Source organism: Apodemus sylvaticus, chromosome 17, assembly GCF_947179515.1.
Source record: "Apodemus sylvaticus chromosome 17, mApoSyl1.1, whole genome shotgun sequence".
Classification (NCBI taxonomy): Eukaryota; Metazoa; Chordata; class Mammalia; order Rodentia; family Muridae; genus Apodemus; species Apodemus sylvaticus.
In genome coordinates this window covers 53897393-53914824 of record NC_067488.1, presented here as the reverse complement: position 1 = coordinate 53914824, position 17432 = coordinate 53897393, and the positions used below count along the sequence as shown (strand labels likewise).

Sequence of the window (17432 nt, the reverse complement as noted above, 5' to 3'; positions counted from 1 at the left end):
ACTTATGTTGCTTGCTGCCCCAAACCTGATAGCCTCTAAATTCTCTTCTCTCTGAATCTGCCCTGTAGTCATCAATGGAATCATATAATGAAATCTTTTTACAGTTCCTATAACATCCTGGTGATAATTATGCTAAGCTTTTTGAGGAACCATCAAACGGGGTCCCATGTTGGCTGCACCATTCTACAATCTCATCAACAATGTATAAAGATTGCATGTCAGGCTGGGAATATAATTCAGTAGCAGAATAGTGACCTTGCAAGTGCAAGGCCTAGGGTTCAATACTCAAAAACCACTCTAAAATGGGGTATTGGTTTCTATACATCTTCACCTGCACTGTTCTTTCCCATTCTGGATGACAGCCAACCAAAGGGTTCTAATGTGGCACCTTACTGTGATGTTCACACTGATTGCTGAATAATGTTTATTGGCATTATTAAAGTACAAGAGGTTTTGCCCAATTTTTAAAAATGGACTATCTTTTTTGAGAATTTTAGGAATACTTTATACATTCTGAAACAATCTTTTGTTAAATATAGGTATTACAAATACCTTTAGTTTATGCCTTGTCATTTTGTCTTCTCAGTGATATCTTTTGATCAAGTGTTTAATTTTAAATCTAGCTGGATAAAGTATTTTGCTTAAATAGAATGTTATCCATGTCTTAGATAAGAAATGATTGCTTAGTGCTGGGGTAGGGGCAGCTCCACAGGGGTGTGACTACAATGACATTATGTATGAAAACACCCTAAAACCCATGTTTTTACTACTAAAAAAAATTAAATTTTTTAAGTCTGCCTAGGTCACAAGCATACTATTTTCTTCTATATACTTCAGAATTTAGATCTACATTCCATGATAAAATATTTTTCTAAATGGTCTGAGATGTATGTCAAGGTTCATTTTACTCTAATTAATACATAAATAGTTGTTCCCTCCCTGCTAGCAGAGGGTTTTACATTGATCTTGGTTTTAAATTTATAGATACTTGCCAGGCAGTGGTGGCGCATGCCTGTAATCCCAGCCCACTTGGGAGGCAGAGGCAGGCAGATTTCTGAGTTCGAGACCAGCCTGGTCTATAGAGTGAGTTCCAAGACAGCCAGGGCTACACAAAGAAACCCTGTCTCAGAAAAAAAAAAAAAAAAAAAAAAAAAAAAAAAAAAAAAAAAAACCAAAATCCAAAAAAAACAACAACAAAAAATTATAGATACTTTATATAAAAACTATAGCCAGAAATGGCTTTAATTTTTTTCACACAAAATATTTAGCATTAAATATAATCAAAAAGGGCCAAATGTTTAAACACACATAAATAAACAGAGAGACACAGAGAGAGAGAGAGAGAGACAGAGAGAGAGATACTAACAATAGAAAGATATCAGGTCAAGTCTTTACAATCAATATGTTCGAGAATTAAATGACACCATCAATTTCAACAATGTATATGAATTAAAAACAAATATATTAATTCAAAAAATACAGTACTTAACTAAATGATGACAGGTTTGATGAAGAAAAGATTAGCAAATGAAAAGGCAAGTTAAAAGAAAACCTTTAAACAGAAATTAGGGAAAAAAAAATGTTTAAGAACTGGAAAGATCATCTTGTAATGCCTGGGCCAGAAAACACTAGATTTGCCCAAAGACACACAAAAGCACGGTTATAAGCATCTGCTGCTCTTGAAGAGGACCTGAGTTCAGTTCCTAGCACCAACATCAGATGGCTCACACACCCAGTGTAACTCCACCTCCAGGAGACCCAACTCCCTCTTCTGGACTCTACAGCACCTATAGACACCTATAGACAGAGGTTCTCAACATGTGGGTGATGACCCCTTTGGGGGATGAAGGGCCCTTTCAGTGGGGTCACATATCATATCTTGCATAGTAAATATTTACATTATAATTCATAAGAGTAGCAAAATTACAATTATGAAGCAGCAACAAAAATAATTTTATGGTTGGTGGAGTCATCAGAACGTGAGGAACTGTATTACAGAATGGCAGCATTAAGAAGACTGAGAACCACTGCCAGATAGACCAACTTCTCTCTGTCTCTGTCTCTAGCTGTTAAGTAGGGAACTGGAGAGGTGGCTGTGGCTCAGCAGTTAAGAGCAAACTCCAAATGCTCACACGGCTCACAACCTTCTATAATGGGATCTGATGCCCTCTTCTACTGTACAGACAAAACACCCAAACGCATAAATAAATCTTTAAAAAGAAAGAAAGAAAGAAAGAAAGAAAGAAAGAAAGAAAGAAAGAAAGAAGCAGAACTAGACTCAAGAGCTCTGCACACAGCTGCATCTCTCCACCTACCCGCCAGTTCATCTTTTCTGATCTCCCTACGGCCTGAAGCAGAGCACACTGCCGCACAAGAACCGGAACCAGAACTGGACCTAGGCACTCTCATTTCACCTCAGCACAACAATCCAGTTGGTCCCTGAGCCCTGCTCAGTCAGTCTGGCAAATTCCTCACCATCTCTCCTACCCTTCCGCACAATGTCCTAACGTGGGCACTATTTTACTGGGAAAGCCACTGAAAGATCCCCCGAACTTCTTCCCTCTGCCTCCCCCTGCTACTCTGCTCTCTTTCTTCCCCAACAAGGACAGTCAGAAAGACTTTCCTAAGGAACAGATTTTACCAAACTACTTCCTTTGGCAAAATCACCAATGGTTTTCCATAAGTCCTCTCAGAACAGATCAGGTCAGGAAAGCTATAGGCCTTAAACTTCTCAGCAAGTTACATAAAGGAAACCAATGATTGAATGGCTCCTCTGGCCCAGAGATATTATTTATGTTGTTTCTCTGCAACTCCACAGAATCAGTATATGTGTTTTCTAGCAAGCTCTAGACTCTCAGTCATATTACAGGTATGGCTGTTTTGCCCGTGTGTATGCCTGATACCCAGAGACCAGAAGGGGACATCAAATCTCCTTAAACTGGAGTTACAGATGGTTGTGAACCACCTTATGGGTTCTAGGACTCAAACAGTGGTCCTCCAGAAAAGGAGCAAGTGCTCTTAACCACTGAACCATCTTTCCAGGCCTTCTCCTGGCTCCGGGAGGCAGTGCCTTTACTGTGTGCAGCTCTACCACAATATGTTTACACAGCACTCCCCTAATGTGTTTGATGAAAGGAATTACACCACACTTGTTTTTGTAACCTCAGCCCCCTGCAAAGGCTGTCTCATATATAGTTAATGATTAAGGTTTAGGTCCTAAATGGTACAGACAGGCCCAAGCATCAAATCAACCAAAGTTATTTCCCAGAAGTATCACACTGATTAGCATCCTAACCACAAGGCCAAGCAGCAGCAGTATCCTGGGGTCAACACCTTTTAGATACACACCCTTTTGTTTGTTTGTTTGTTGTTTGTTTGTTTTAAAGATTTATTTTATGTATGTGAGTACAGCTGTCTTCGGACACACCAGAAGAGGGCATCAGATCTCATTGCCGATGGTTGTGAGCCACCATGTGGTTGCTGGGAATTGAACTCGGGACCTCTGGAAGAACAGTCAGTGCTCTTAACCTCTGAGCCATCTCTCCAGCCCGAGACACACTGTTCCACTGTGTCTGTCTGCAGATGGGAAAGAGCTCAGACCAGTATATGTTGTTGTTGTTGTTGTTGGATTTGTTTTTGAGATGTGAAGGATATCACAATGCTGACTGGCCCAGCCTCAAACTCAGAGATCCACCTGCCTCTGCCTCCTGAATGCTGGGATTGAAGGATCCTGACTACTGACTGTGCCACGTGACATGCCTGACCGGCTATTTTTAGAAAAGTTCTTGTAACCACTGAGCCTACTGCTTTTTCTCCCACCATGCTCTCTGCCCTTTGTCCACACACTGGGCCTGCTTGTTATTTCCCTACAGGAGAAAACAAGGGCTCTGGGCCCTCTCACGACACTTGGACCAAGGGAGACCATTACTGTTAAGAGAAAATACTAATGTTTAGTACTAGGTGTCAGACATGTCCTAAGATGTAACTAACATGCATAATCTCATTAAACCTTCACTACCACTCATCTGAGGAGGTCCCAGCGAACTTTGGTTCCATTAAACAGGCAGGGAAACCGCAGCACAAAACAAACAATACTACAAAATCCATCAGGAACCGACGGCCTCGAATATTTCTGTTTCAACATGTTTATTCCATCTCAGCACTGAAAACCTGCACCATAGCTCCCATTTTGTAAGGCTAGAAATAGAAGGGTTAGAAGCGATGCTAAGCAGATGTCAAGGAGCCAGTCGAGATCTGCAGGCTCCTGGACACATCTCCCTTTAACCCAGTAGCAGAAGCAAGCCTGAACACGCCTCCCCTGGCCACCGCCCTCGGGGCCCCGCCTGAGGAGCCGAACCAACAGCTTCCTCACTGCCAGCTTGGGGACCAGGGCTGCCATCACCTGCCCCTCTCAGGGCCCGGCCGAACCCTCGTCCAGAGCAGGCCTAGGCGGGCGCCCCAGAGCCACAACCTGAGCGTGGGACGAGCCGGTCGGGACCGCTGCCCCGCCTCGCCCGCAGCCCAGCCCAGCCCAGAGCCCTCCACGGTTCCTCTCCCTCCCAGGCGGCAGCCCCCGCGCAGTTACCGGTTACGCTGCTCCTTGAAGAGCGCCGTGAGCGCGCGCAGGGCCTCCAGGTCCTGGATGGGCGCTGGCATCATGATGCCCGACAGCCGGGAGGGTGGCATCCTGGGCGCCGCCATCTTGCCACTCGCTCTTGGGCCGAGCCTGACGAGGCGGAGAGAAGAGCGAGAGAAGGGGAGACAGACGACGGGAGAGGAGACGGAGACGTGGTCTGCACCGCTCTGGCTTCCGCAGCCCGCGTCACCCAGATCCCGTGGCGCTGCAAGGCAGAGAGCGCGAGACTAGCTGCCTAGCCTCAGGCGAAGAGGACAAGGCGACGCGGCACAGGGGGGAGGGGGCGGGGGCGGGGCGGAAGTCCCGCCTGAGGGGAGGGGGCGCAGCGGAAGTCCTGCTCCTGCGTGGGGTGGGATGGGGGCGGTCTTCGGTCCCCCGGAGGGGCGACGAGGGAGAAGACCCCACCCCGAGGACAGAATACTGAGATGAAGGGGCCAGGGTAGGGTGGGGGGTGGGTGGGCTGTAGAGTGTCCTAGAGAATGAGTGTCTTATCAGGGACTGATGCTCACAGTGAGGCAGGGCCACCATGGGTGGGGCCCTCATGCAGACCGAGGTTTCTCTCTGGGGAAGGAATACCAGGCCGAAGCGGCGCTCCCAGAATAATGGATGTTGTCCCTAAGGAGACCTGGAAAGGAGGGCCCTGAGAGGAAGAGCAGGGATACTGGCCAGAGATGTCACCATGGGAGGGGACCTGAAGAGAAGACTTGCCCTCAGGGGATATGTTGCTGGTCCAACCAGTTCCATTGCAAGAAAACCTGGAATAGAGACTCCAGGGGAGGGAATGCTAGGTTAAGGTGTTCCATTGAGGGAGACCTGAAAAGGAGATTCTCACATAGGGAAAAGATGCTGGATACCTAGAGCCACGCAAGAAGACCTTGGAATAGAGGCGCCTCGTGGGAAGAGGACGCTGATCAAAAATGTCCCCTTGGGAAAGAACCAGGAAGGAGACTCTTCCCACAAGAGAGAATGCTGGGATGAAGTATCTCCATGAGAGGTGTATTTGTTTCTTGTTGCAACATGACCATTAATACTACAGGGGGGTCTGGGGAAGGGAGAGGATGCTTATCAGAAACACCCCCGTATTGGGGCTGAAGAGCTTGCTCAGACATTAAGAGTACTTTCTATATTCCAGGAGACCAGAGTTTATTTCCCAACATGTATATGCATGTATCCTCAGGTTTTATTACTGTGAAGAGACACCATGACCAAGGCAACTGTTACAAAGAAATTATTTATTTGGGATTGGCTTAAAGTTTCAGAGGTTCAGTCCATTATCATCATGGCGGGAAGCATGGCAGCCTACAGGCAGACATGGTGCTGGAAGAGCTGAGAGTTCTACATCTTGATCCAAAGGCAGCCAGAAGGAGAGTTCATTCCACAGGCAGGCAGGAGAGTCTCTTCCACACTGGGCAGAGCCTGAGCATAGGAGGACCACCTATACAGTGGAACTCTTCCTCCAACAAGACCACACCTCCTCCAATAAGGCCACAACCTCCTAACAGTGCTACTCTCTGTGGCCTAACATTCAAATTACCACAGGGGGAGGCAGGGGTACAGCTGCCTGTAATTCCAGCTCCAGGAGATCTGCAGGCACTCACATGGCATAGACTTACACAGACACAGATTAAAATAAATGTATTTTTAAAGCATATCCCTGTAAAAGGCAACCTGGGACTGAGGGCAAGGAAATATAAAGGAGGCCTTCCTAAGAAGAGACACACTGGCTGGGGCCTGGGAGGGGAGGTCCCAGGCAAAAGGTCCCCTGAGAAGGTAGGTAGAAGACCTGGACCCTCACCTTTAAGTGTTTTAATCCAGGCTCCTCCCTCAGGTGCTGCAACCTGCCACCCATTGCTAAGTCTCAGACCCTGAAACCTGGCTTCCTGTGATAGCCTTCTGTTTTTGTTTTTGTTTTGTTTTTTTTTTATTTAGTTTTTTTCGAGACAGGGTTTCTCTGTATAGCCCTGGCTGTCCTGGAACTCACTCTGTAGACCAGGCTGGCCTTGAACTCAGAAATCTGCCTGCCTCTGCCTCCCAGAGTGCTGGGATTACAGGCGTGAGCCACCACAGCCCGGCTGTGATAGCCTTCTGATGATACTGTCACAAGTACTTAGAATAGCTCATCAAGGTTTTTAAAACAGTTAAGAAACGAGTAAAATAGCTCACACTGCCAATCCTGTTGACCCTGAGACCACGTGGTAGAAGAGAATCAATCCAACACATTGTCCTTTGGCCTTCATTTCTGTTCCTACACATAAACACACACACACACACAATTAGAAGTTGTTTTAGTCACTGTTCTATGACTATGAAGAGATACCATGGCCAAGGAAATGCTTATAAAAGGAACTATTTAATGTGGGCCTTGCTTCCAATTCCAAAGAGTTAGCCCATCCATGATCATCATGATGGGGAGCACAGCAGCAGGCAGGCATGGTGTTGGAGAAGTAGCTGAGCTTTTCATCCTGGTCCACAGGCAGAGGGAGACTAGGTCTGGCATGGGCTTTGGAAACCTTAAAGCCCACCCCAAAGTGACACACTTCCTCCAACAAGGCCACACCTACTAATCATTCTACTCCTTTCAAATAAGGCCACTCTCTGGTAACTAAACATTCAAATATATGAGCCTACAGGGGACATTCTTATTCAAACCACCACAGAAGCAAAAAGGCTCAATTTGCCAGCAGTAAGAAAATAATGTGAAATGAGTGTATTTCGTTGGAATTGGCTGATGGTAATAAGCCATATATTTTCTTTCCACCACTCTTTACTTGATTGTACTATGTATACAAGAATTATTGACTGTGCAGTGGTGATGCATGCCTTTAATCCCAGCACTTGGGAGGCAGAGGCAGGCAGATTTCTGAGTTGGAGGCCAGCCTAGTCTACAAGTGAGTTCCAGAACAGCCAGGGTCATACAGAAAAACCTTGTCTCAAAAAAAAAAAAAGAATTATTATCAAATCCAGGACTGCGAACTAGACATGCAAAGATTGGCAGAAGATGTTCCAAACCTGAAGGAACTCACAGACTAGAGGGAGAGAAACAGAGATGTACTGGCGTCCAGTTAATTGGTGTGATAGACAGCTCTACCAACCACTGGTGTCACTCAAGATATGTAACTATAGCAACACTAAGAATCAAATACCATCAGTCTTTTCAACCTCCCTGGCTCCCCGTTCATCCATTCCACAGCTATCTCTATGTGGCTGCTAGGTGTCGGGTATGAGACAGCCTGGAAGACAGGCTCCTGACAACTCAGAGTATTATTCCCAGGCTAGCAAGGCAAACCTTCTAACTTTCATCTTAAGGAGCTGTAGATAAGACAGACAGACAGACAGACATAGTATATATAGTATATTATATATATAGATACATATATGCATATATATGTGTGTGTATACATATATAGTATAGTATATGTATAGATATGTATATGTACACAAATATACACATATACATATGTATATATGTGTGTAGATATATACATATATACAAGACTGTGAGGAAAAGCAAATTGGGAGGGAAAGGGCTTATTTGGTTTATGTTCCCATATAACTGCTCATCACTGAAGGAAATCAGAACACGAATTCAGAACAGGGCAGGAACTGATGCAGAGGCCATGGTGGGGTGCTGCTTACTGGCTTGCTCGACCTGCTTTCTTAGAGAGCCCAGGCCCACCTGCCCAAGGATGCACTACCCACAACGATCTGGGCCCTCTCATATCAATCGCTAATTTAAAAAATGGTCTGCTAGTTGGCCTACAGCCCAGTCTTATGGAGGCGTTTTCTTAACTGAGGCTTCCTCCTCTCAGATGACTTTATCTTGTGTCAAGTTAACATAAAACTATCCCACACACCCCCTCTATTCTATGTATTTATTGTCTGGAATATTGCTATGGGCTCCTCATTTATCTCTTAACTACATTATAAATCTAAAAAAAAAAAAAAAAAAACTCTGTATTTTACTCTGTTCAAAACCTCTGGTGGATTTTCATTGTACTCAGATTTTCTAAAATTTCAAATTCCCTAAATTTGAATTTAGGAATTTAGGCTAGCTTCCTCCCCACAGCCCTCTATAGTCCCCTCTTCTCCATGCGTCCTCCTCTCTTTTGCTTCAGCCAACTGGCCTCAGGAAAGTCACCCTGTCCCACAGAGCTCTGCACACTTGCTGCCTCCCCACAGATGCCTGCATGACATACTTTCTTCAGCTGTCTGCTCCAACACCTTCCTCTTTCCCTTCTCCCCCCCCCCCCACCCCCTGCCACACTACCGCTATCTTCACTTTCATTTTTTAAGATTTTTTTTAACTTACATGTATGTGTGTGCGCTTCCATGAGTATATTATGTACACTAAATAAGTACAGGAGCCTGAAGAGGCCAGAGGAGGGCATCACACACCCTGAAACTGGAGTGACAGGGCTCAGAAGCCACCATGTGGGTGCTGGGAACAGAACTCAGTCCTCTGAAAGAGCAGCATGCGTTCCTAACCACTGAGCCATCTCTCCAATCCCTAACAAAAACCTGCCACTTCCTGCATGAGTGTCCATGTTACTGGCATTTAAACCTAGAGCCTTGTACTCCCTAGTTACGTGTTCTACCACTAAACTACCTGCCCAGCCCTGCCTCCAATTTCTTTAGAGAACATCTAGCTCCCATATTGTACAACTAGTCTTAAACTACCACGCTCAAGCAATCCACCTCTGCCTCCCAAGTAGCTGGGTTTGCAGGGACTGCCAACAGACCTAGCTCACGTGATTTAATGAGCTTCTCCATTAGTTTGCTTAGAACTATAACACTTCAAGGAATCTTCTCTGTACACCTATTCTATGACTAAACTCCACTTGAGGAGGAGACGGTTTATTTGGCTCAGAGTTCATCGTCGGGGAGGCCTGAGGCAGGGACTGAAGCAAAGACCACAGAGGAACATTGCTTCCTGGTCTGCTTTTTATGGCTTTCTTGTCTTGCTTTCTTGTGTAACCTAGGATCACCTGCTCAGAGACGGCACCACCCACAGTGGACTGGCCCCTCCCATGTCAATCACTCAGAAAAGGCCCCCATAGACTTATTTAACAGGCCAATCTAATAGAGGCAGTTAAGGTTTCCTATCCAGGGCATCTCTAACTTGTGTCACAAACCCTGTTCCTCATAGCACCCAACGTGTTCTGTACTGCCGAGGTTTCATACCAGCTTTTTTTATTACTACTTTTTTTTGTTTGTTTTTGTTTTTGTTTTCCCAAGACAAAAGTTTCTCTGTATAGCCCTGGCTGTCCTGGAACTCACTCTGTAGACCAGGCTGGCCTCAAACTCAGAAATCCATCTGACTCTGCTTCCAAGTGCTGGGATTAAAGGTGTTACTTATCTATGATGTTTACTACTAGACAAAAAAAGCTGCAAATGGGTAGAGATGCCTGTTTCTAACATTGTGTCATCAGCCCAGTATCTAGAAAAAGGCCCAGTGTATGGTGCTGGATCAATAAATATTAATGGCAGAAGAATATTTTATTATACATAATATTTCCCAAAAGGAAAAGAAAATGTCACATACTCCAAAGGAACACAGTCGTTGAAAGAGTTCAGAAACAGAGTAAGAAGGGAAGAGAGGAAATAAAAGAAAAATACTTTAGAAGGCAAAAAACGACAGATCCAAAAAAAATCATAAGTATAGATAAGAAGAACAAAGAGAATTAGATCTGTCAGACTGTGTGCTATTGATTACCCAGAATCAATGGAGGAGTGCAACCTTGGCTGAACAGAGGTGAGCAAGTTAATATTTCACCTGGTCCAATGGCATCTTTTACTGTTGTGTAACTGTTTGCCTTACACAGACCACATGAGCAAGCCGCCACACGGAGATGTAACTTGTAACATATATTTGTATCATGAGCCCACTATATACAAAAAGAAGAAGAATCAGGAGATTGAGTGATCAAGAAAAAAAAATTAGGAATGGACCGTGAGAAGGAAAGTAGGGAGGGAGGGAAGGAGGGAGGGAGGGAGGGAGGGAAGGAGGGAAGGAGGGAGGGAGGGAGGAAGGGAGGGAGGGAATCAGAGATGAAAGTGAATGAAGAATGCAGTAAACAGACTTGGACCAGATGCACTCGGCTTTAGGGAGGAAAGGAAGTAACCGCTGCAGAGAACAGAAAGTGCACAGAAAAAATAAAAATAAACAAGGAAACTCGGGCTCCTGTATCTGACACTCCACCTCGCCCAGACTTTGTTTTCCATTGCTGTAACGAACACCATGATGAGAGGCAACCAGGGGAGAAAGGGTTTGTTTCACCTTACACTTTAGAGTCTGTCATGGAGAGATGTCAAGGAAGACACCTGGAGGCAGAGACTGAAGCAGAGACCATAGAGGGGGGACGCTCGCCGGCCTGCTTCCCCCCCCCCCCCCCCCGCTTGCACAGCTAGCCTTCTTATATAGCCTAGGCCCATGTATCCCCCCACGGCGTACCAGGCCCTTCTAGATCAATCAACAATCAAGAAAATGCCCCACAGACATGTCCACGCGCCACTCTGATGTAGGCAATTCTTCAGCTGAGGTAACCTCGTCCCCTGTGTGTCAGGATGACATCACTAATTTGTGATATCTTTATTCTTCTCGATAGAGTTTCCATTGCGTGAGCCCCATGTGCCGTCAGGAAATCCCCTAGCCACCAAATACCTGTCTGCTAGCACTTTCTGTCCCAGTTTGCTTTGTGAGCTCCACACCACAGCCTAGAGTCACCTGAGAGAGAAGCCTTGACTGAGGCTAGGTCAGCTGGGCTGTGCACATGTCTGAGGGTCAAGGTCTTGATTGCTGGTTGGTCTGAGGGGGCCCAGGCTACTGTGAGCAGGCGATCCTGGACTATGTAGAAAAGCTAAGCCCAGACATACAAACAATGTTCTAAGTAGCGATTCAAGGCCTGGCTCCAAGATCATCTCTCTAGTCCACGTATGTATAGTAGACTCTTACCTCAGTTCTCTGCCCATGGAATAGTTTTGTTGCTTCTTGCTGGATGGTTTCTTCGAGTCCATCAACCAGCTAATCTATTCCAAGTACATATACATAAATAAAAACTGAATAAACAATAAACTTTTCTTTTTAAGAGAAATAGATGTATTGGAAAGATGACTCAACAGTTGGGAGAATTGGCTGCTCTTCCAGTGGTTGCTGATTCTGCTCCCAGCGCCCACAAGGCGGTTTACAGCCATCTATGACTCCAGTCCTGGTTAACTAGTGCCCTCTTCTGGCATCTAGAGGCACTGCACACATGGTATACATACAGGCAACCCACAATATAAGCTAACACAATTAAATTAAAATCTTGAAATAAAAACAAATTCTGGGAGATAAAGGGGGGAGGGAGGGAGAAGAGAGAGAGAGAGAGAGAGAGAGAGAGAGAGAGAGAGAGAGAGAGAGAGAGAGAGAGAGAGAGAGAATAGATAGCACAGGTAGAATTAAGAGAGCTAAGAGCCAAGCCTAGAAGCAGTACATAGATCTAAACTACAGTGCTGAGCAGACCGGGCAAGGTGAGGGAGGCATATTTATAGACACATCAGAATGAAGCACAGGGAAGGACAAACACAACCTGATAAGCCACAGGAAACACACAGGTTCTTTTTTAAGGGAGTGACATTCAAGTAGGCTGCATTTAAGGCAGAAATACTAGAAACCAAAATATCGCATGAGATCTCCCATGTGCTGTAAACTATAAATAACCACCAACAGACCCACGCGACAGGAAACAGGGAGGCGGGAAGACAATTCCAGCTGGAGGGGGAGGTGGCAGACCGAAGACCTGTGGGGACCAATGACAAACTATTAGCATCACAGGAAGGGACCAAGTGATGGATAGACAAACAAATCGACGTATGTCCATGCACCAGGATTCTGCTCAGAGATAAAGAGAAGCGAAATGTCAACATAAGGATGTGAGCAAATCTCCAAATCAATTATGCGGAATAAAATGGTTCAGACAGGAAGGGACGGCGTGCTGTGCGATTTCACCGTATGAAGATGCAGGCAGTATAAATCCCACTCAATTCAGTTCATTGTGTGAAGTTATAATGGTGGTACAGGATGAGCAGAGAGGCTAGAATGTGAAGGGCAAAGCCAGGTGCAGTGCTACAATCTATAATTCAGCACCGGTGAGGCTGAGGTAGGAGGGCACCGTGGGTTCAAGGCCAGCCTTCACTTCACAGCAAGACTACCCCAAAACAGTAGGAAGGGCAGTGTTTTAGGATCACAACTGGTCTGCCGTGATTGTGATAGACATTAGCAGGAAATCTACCAAACCATGCACTTTAAAAGGGAGAATCTGGGGCTGGAGAGATGGCTCCTCTTCCACAGGTCCTGAGTTCAATTCTCAGCAACCACGTGGTAGCTCACAACCATCTCATGCCTTCTTCTGGTGTGTCTGAAGACAGCTGCAGTGTACTCATATACATGAGATAATAATTCTTTTTAAAAAATGAGAATCTGATTTTACATAAATAATAAGTAGTGAGCTCTCTCTGCCCTTCTCCCTGACTCTCTTCTCTCCCTGACCCCTTTTGCCCTCACTCTCCTTCCCCCTCCTCCCCTCTCTCCACCACTCCTTCCTGGCTGCCCTCTCCTCCCCTCCCCTCCTCCCTCTGGTGTCTCTCTGTCTCTACTCCCTTCTAAACAACTCCCCTTTCCATGCCCTAAATAAATTTGATTTTACACTAAAATAAATAAATAAATAAATAAATAAATAAATAAATAATATAAATAATAGGTAGTGAAAAAATTCAACAAGTGTAGCTGGCCCTGGTGTGTTACAAACAGATCTGCATTTTTGCTGCAAACAGCTTCCAGGTACTGACTAACAGGCAGCCCAGAATCCCCAAGTAAACAGACATCTGAGAGACAGATCGACACTCACCTGCCTTCTGTCTGGACTCACTTCCCAAGTCATAGGAAGAATGCTGTCACCAAGGACAGTGAGGCAAACTGGGTGAGTCAAAGGGTCAGGGTCACAGGTAGCAAACCTGTGTGTCTGGAACCTCCCAAGCTGAGAGCTAAGCCGTCTGAGCCACTGGGAGATTCCAGAGGCCAACAAGAAGCTATGTGGATCTTAGGCTAAGTATTGAACTGTGTGTGTGTACTGAGAACCCTCTAATCCAGACAAAGATGCCAGGGAGGAGCCGTAAGCCTGGGCACCACTGGAGATTACATAGAACCAGAAGTCAGCCTTCTTTTTTTTTTTTTTTTGGATTTGGTTTTTTCGAGACAGGGTTTCTCGGTATAGCCCTGGCTGTCCTGGAACTCACTCTGTAGACCAGGCTGACCTCGAACTCAGAAATCTGCCTGCCTCTGCCTCCCAGAGTGCTGGGATTTCAGGCGTGCTCTGCCGCCACCGCTGCCGCTACCACCACCACCCAGTCAGAAGTCAGACATAGTAAGGATACATACAATGGGGATGGGCCATACTTTGTGGTAAGGGAAAGAAATCACAGCAAAGACTATTTCTATGAGAGCTCTAGAAAAGGAAAAGCTATACAGGCCAAAATAAAACAAAAATAAAAATATCGGTAATTGTCTAGAGTTGGAAGCAGGAACAGGAATTGAACAAAAAGACATGGACTGCAAAAATAAACAAAAAAATCATAAATGTGTTTCTGCTTTTTTGTTTCTCTGGACAAGGTCACTTGTAGCCCAAGGTGGCCCTGAACTCCTAATCATCCTACCTTCACCATCTAAGTAACTCACCACGTTCATCTTAAAAGTCACCAAACTTGTCAAGCCTGGTGGCACACAGCTTTAATCCCAATGCTTAAGAGGCAGAGGCAAGCAGATCTCTGTAAGTTTGAGGCTAGCCTGGTCTACATCAAGTTCTAGCCCAGCCAAGGGTGCATAATGAGAACCTAGCTCAAACACACACACACACACACACACACACACACACACACAAAGCAAGTCATTGAAGAGAAGTCATGGAAATTGTGCTAAGTTGTTTGTTAAATATATAATTCTCCACAGTTGATGGATTCTGGTGGGGAGTCAATAAGGAGGACTCCGTTTTCATTGAGAGGCTGGTCACTGGCGGTTTGATGGTGCCCAAGGGAGTATATGAGCAACATAAATTAGACTTGTTCTTCCTCTTCCTCTTCTTCCTCTTCCTCCTCCTTTTTTTGGGGTGCATGGGTCACAGGACTGTGGAGGCAGACTTGGAAGAACTGAGAGGTAAGTGTGCTCAGGATTCAAGATGTAGAACTTCCAAATGATCAACAAAAATATGAAAAAATTCACGCGTGTGCACACACACACACACACACACATACACACACACAGCATGACATTAAACTTTTATAGAAAACAAAATCTCCTGACTTATTACTGGCCCTCATAAAGACAGACAGAACCCCTGACCAGGACCTCAAGGGTCTGTGTGACCATCAGACCCATTATCAAAACAAAACAGTGTTTATTTTAAGATGAAAGAACTTCCCCTGGGGTTGAGTACCAGGAAGCTCTTGAGCAAAAACACACAGCACAAGTCAGTGGTCCATTCATATCACCTACCACTGCTGGCATGCCCCTACGACCTTGGACATGACCACACAGGAAGGAATCCTTTACAATCAGAAGAAGACAAAGAACACACTGGGGCTACAGGATCCTTTGGAACATTATTCTGTGACAGCCACTGTAAAAAATGAACTCAAGCAGGGTTGATTCAAATTATGTGTCTTGGGTCTGGAAAGATGGATTGGCAGTCAAAAGCATGTGCTACTCTTCAAGAGCACTAGAGTACAATTCCCAGAACCCACATCGAGGCTCACAACTGTCTATAACTCCAGTCCCAGGAAATGTGACATCCTCTTCTGGCCTCTGGGGATTCCAAGCACACATGTGGTACACACGTATACATGCAGACAAAACACCCATACTCATGACACAAAATAGACATACCAGAAAATTTAGTAGCTTACCCTTCTGTAATTTGAAAGATTGAAATAAGTTTCAGTGAGCTAAAATCAAAGTGTTTACAAGGCTGATGATGCCTTCTGGGGTCTTATGAAAGAATGTATTTCTTTGTTTTTTTTTCAGCTCAGAGTCCACTCACCACTTGTTGGCTCCTAGCTTCTTCTTGTATCTTCAGAGACAGAGAGGCATGGCTAAAGATCTGCCTTCTAGCACTGCTACCCTTCTGTTCTTCAGTTTCCATGGTTACATCTCCTGTTCTGACTTGAACAGTCTCCTGCCTCCCACTTTTACTTAGGGAGACCCCTGTAATTAATTCTGTGCCCATGAGGGTGATTCAAGGCCAGTTCCCATCTCAAGACCAGCTGGGGGAAAACCCTTGATTTCTCCTCCATCTGCAATCTGACATATTAAATCTGACATAGTCACAGATCTAGAGTGAGGGACACTCGGGTGACATTATCCCACCTGCCACACTGGGTAGGTGAGTTTAAGTTAGGAGTGGATTGTGCTATATCGAAACCTCACTCTGGAATAGCTTTGAAAGACAATGTCAGTGAGTTGAACTCTTCAGGGGAGTAGTAGTAGTAATGAGTGCTCCCGATGAGTGCTCCCAACCACATTTGTGCAAAGAGAAGCATTTCAAGACTGGGCCATACATGGACTCAGGAGCAATGGCAAATGGTCCAGTCAGAAGGTGGAAATAGAAAACGCTAGAGGACTGAGGTCTGATTGGGGAGGAAAATACAAAGGAAACTAAAAACTGAGCATCAAGAAAGAGACAGGGCCAGAAAGATGCTGAGTAGGTAAGAACACCTGAGCAGGTTCCCAGCTCCCACGTGGTGGCTCACAACCATCTGTGACTCCACTTCTGGAAACAATGGCCCCTTCTGGACTCCATGGGCACCTGGGGTCACATGCACGAACACATATACAATAGTGTATATAAACATAAAATAAATCTTTTTGAAAAGAGAGAACGGTTCTTGGCTCGTACTGTTAGAGAGCATTCAACACAGGAGGGCTCTACACAGTAAGGACAGCAGACAACTTGAGCCACTTGCCTTGTCCGTCAGCCATGCTGGATCTGAGAGTTGTCTCAAAAATCAGTGGCCATGTGGCAGGAATAGAGTCCTGCCTGGGCCCCACAGCACAGATGACCACACACTGTCACTGTCCTTTGGCCACTGAGGAATACTCAGTGCTCTCCCTCAGCCCATTTCTGTCTCCTCGCACTCCACAGTGATCTAGATCAAACTGCTCACCATAGATGCACTATATCCATCCCACTCTCTACCTGCCACACCCTAGGGTACCTAACCCAGGACAAGGTCCTCAGGGACCACTGAGTAGAACTTATTCTTTTAAAAAATATATTTATTTTTTTATGGTCATTGGTGTTTTGCCTGCATGTTTGTCTGTGTAAGGGTGTCAGATTTTGGAGTTTCAGACAGTTGTAAGCTGTTACGTGGGTGCTTGCAATTGGACCCAGGTCCTTTGGAAAAGTACTCCACCCTCTTATCACTGAGCCATCTCCCCAGACCCTAGAGTAGAATTTCATTAGCCCATTTTCATTGTGCACGGGACCACCTTCTTGGTGGTCCCAAGATTACCATGCAAGTCTTGGCTGCTTCTCTCCACACCCATCCCTCACCTCAGTAACTCTGCCCCTTTAGTGTTGTATTAAATACGTAATCTCAGGCAGGGGTTTCTACCCTGCCTTGATCATCCAGTTCCCAGATAAAAGACACACAACCTTTATATTTATAATAAACCTCTAATGCATTGGAGCTGGGCAGATATCTACCTTCTAAGCTGACATAGTCTATTAGGGAAGTTCTTAACTCCAATTGAATGTTTTCATGACTC

At 45.3% G+C, this 17432-nt stretch overlaps 1 protein-coding gene across 1 annotated transcript in view; it reads right to left on the bottom strand.

Moving 5' to 3' along the window:
- Positions 1-4918, bottom strand: part of Atxn10 (ataxin 10) — a 121477-nt gene extending 116559 nt beyond the window's left edge. Inside the window, exon 1 of the mRNA XM_052160825.1 lies at positions 4586-4918. Coding sequence (XP_052016785.1) covers positions 4586-4701 — 116 coding nt within the window. The 5' untranslated portion in view covers positions 4702-4918. The remainder of the gene's footprint in view (positions 1-4585) is intronic.
- Positions 4919-17432: the final 12514 nt, after the last annotated feature.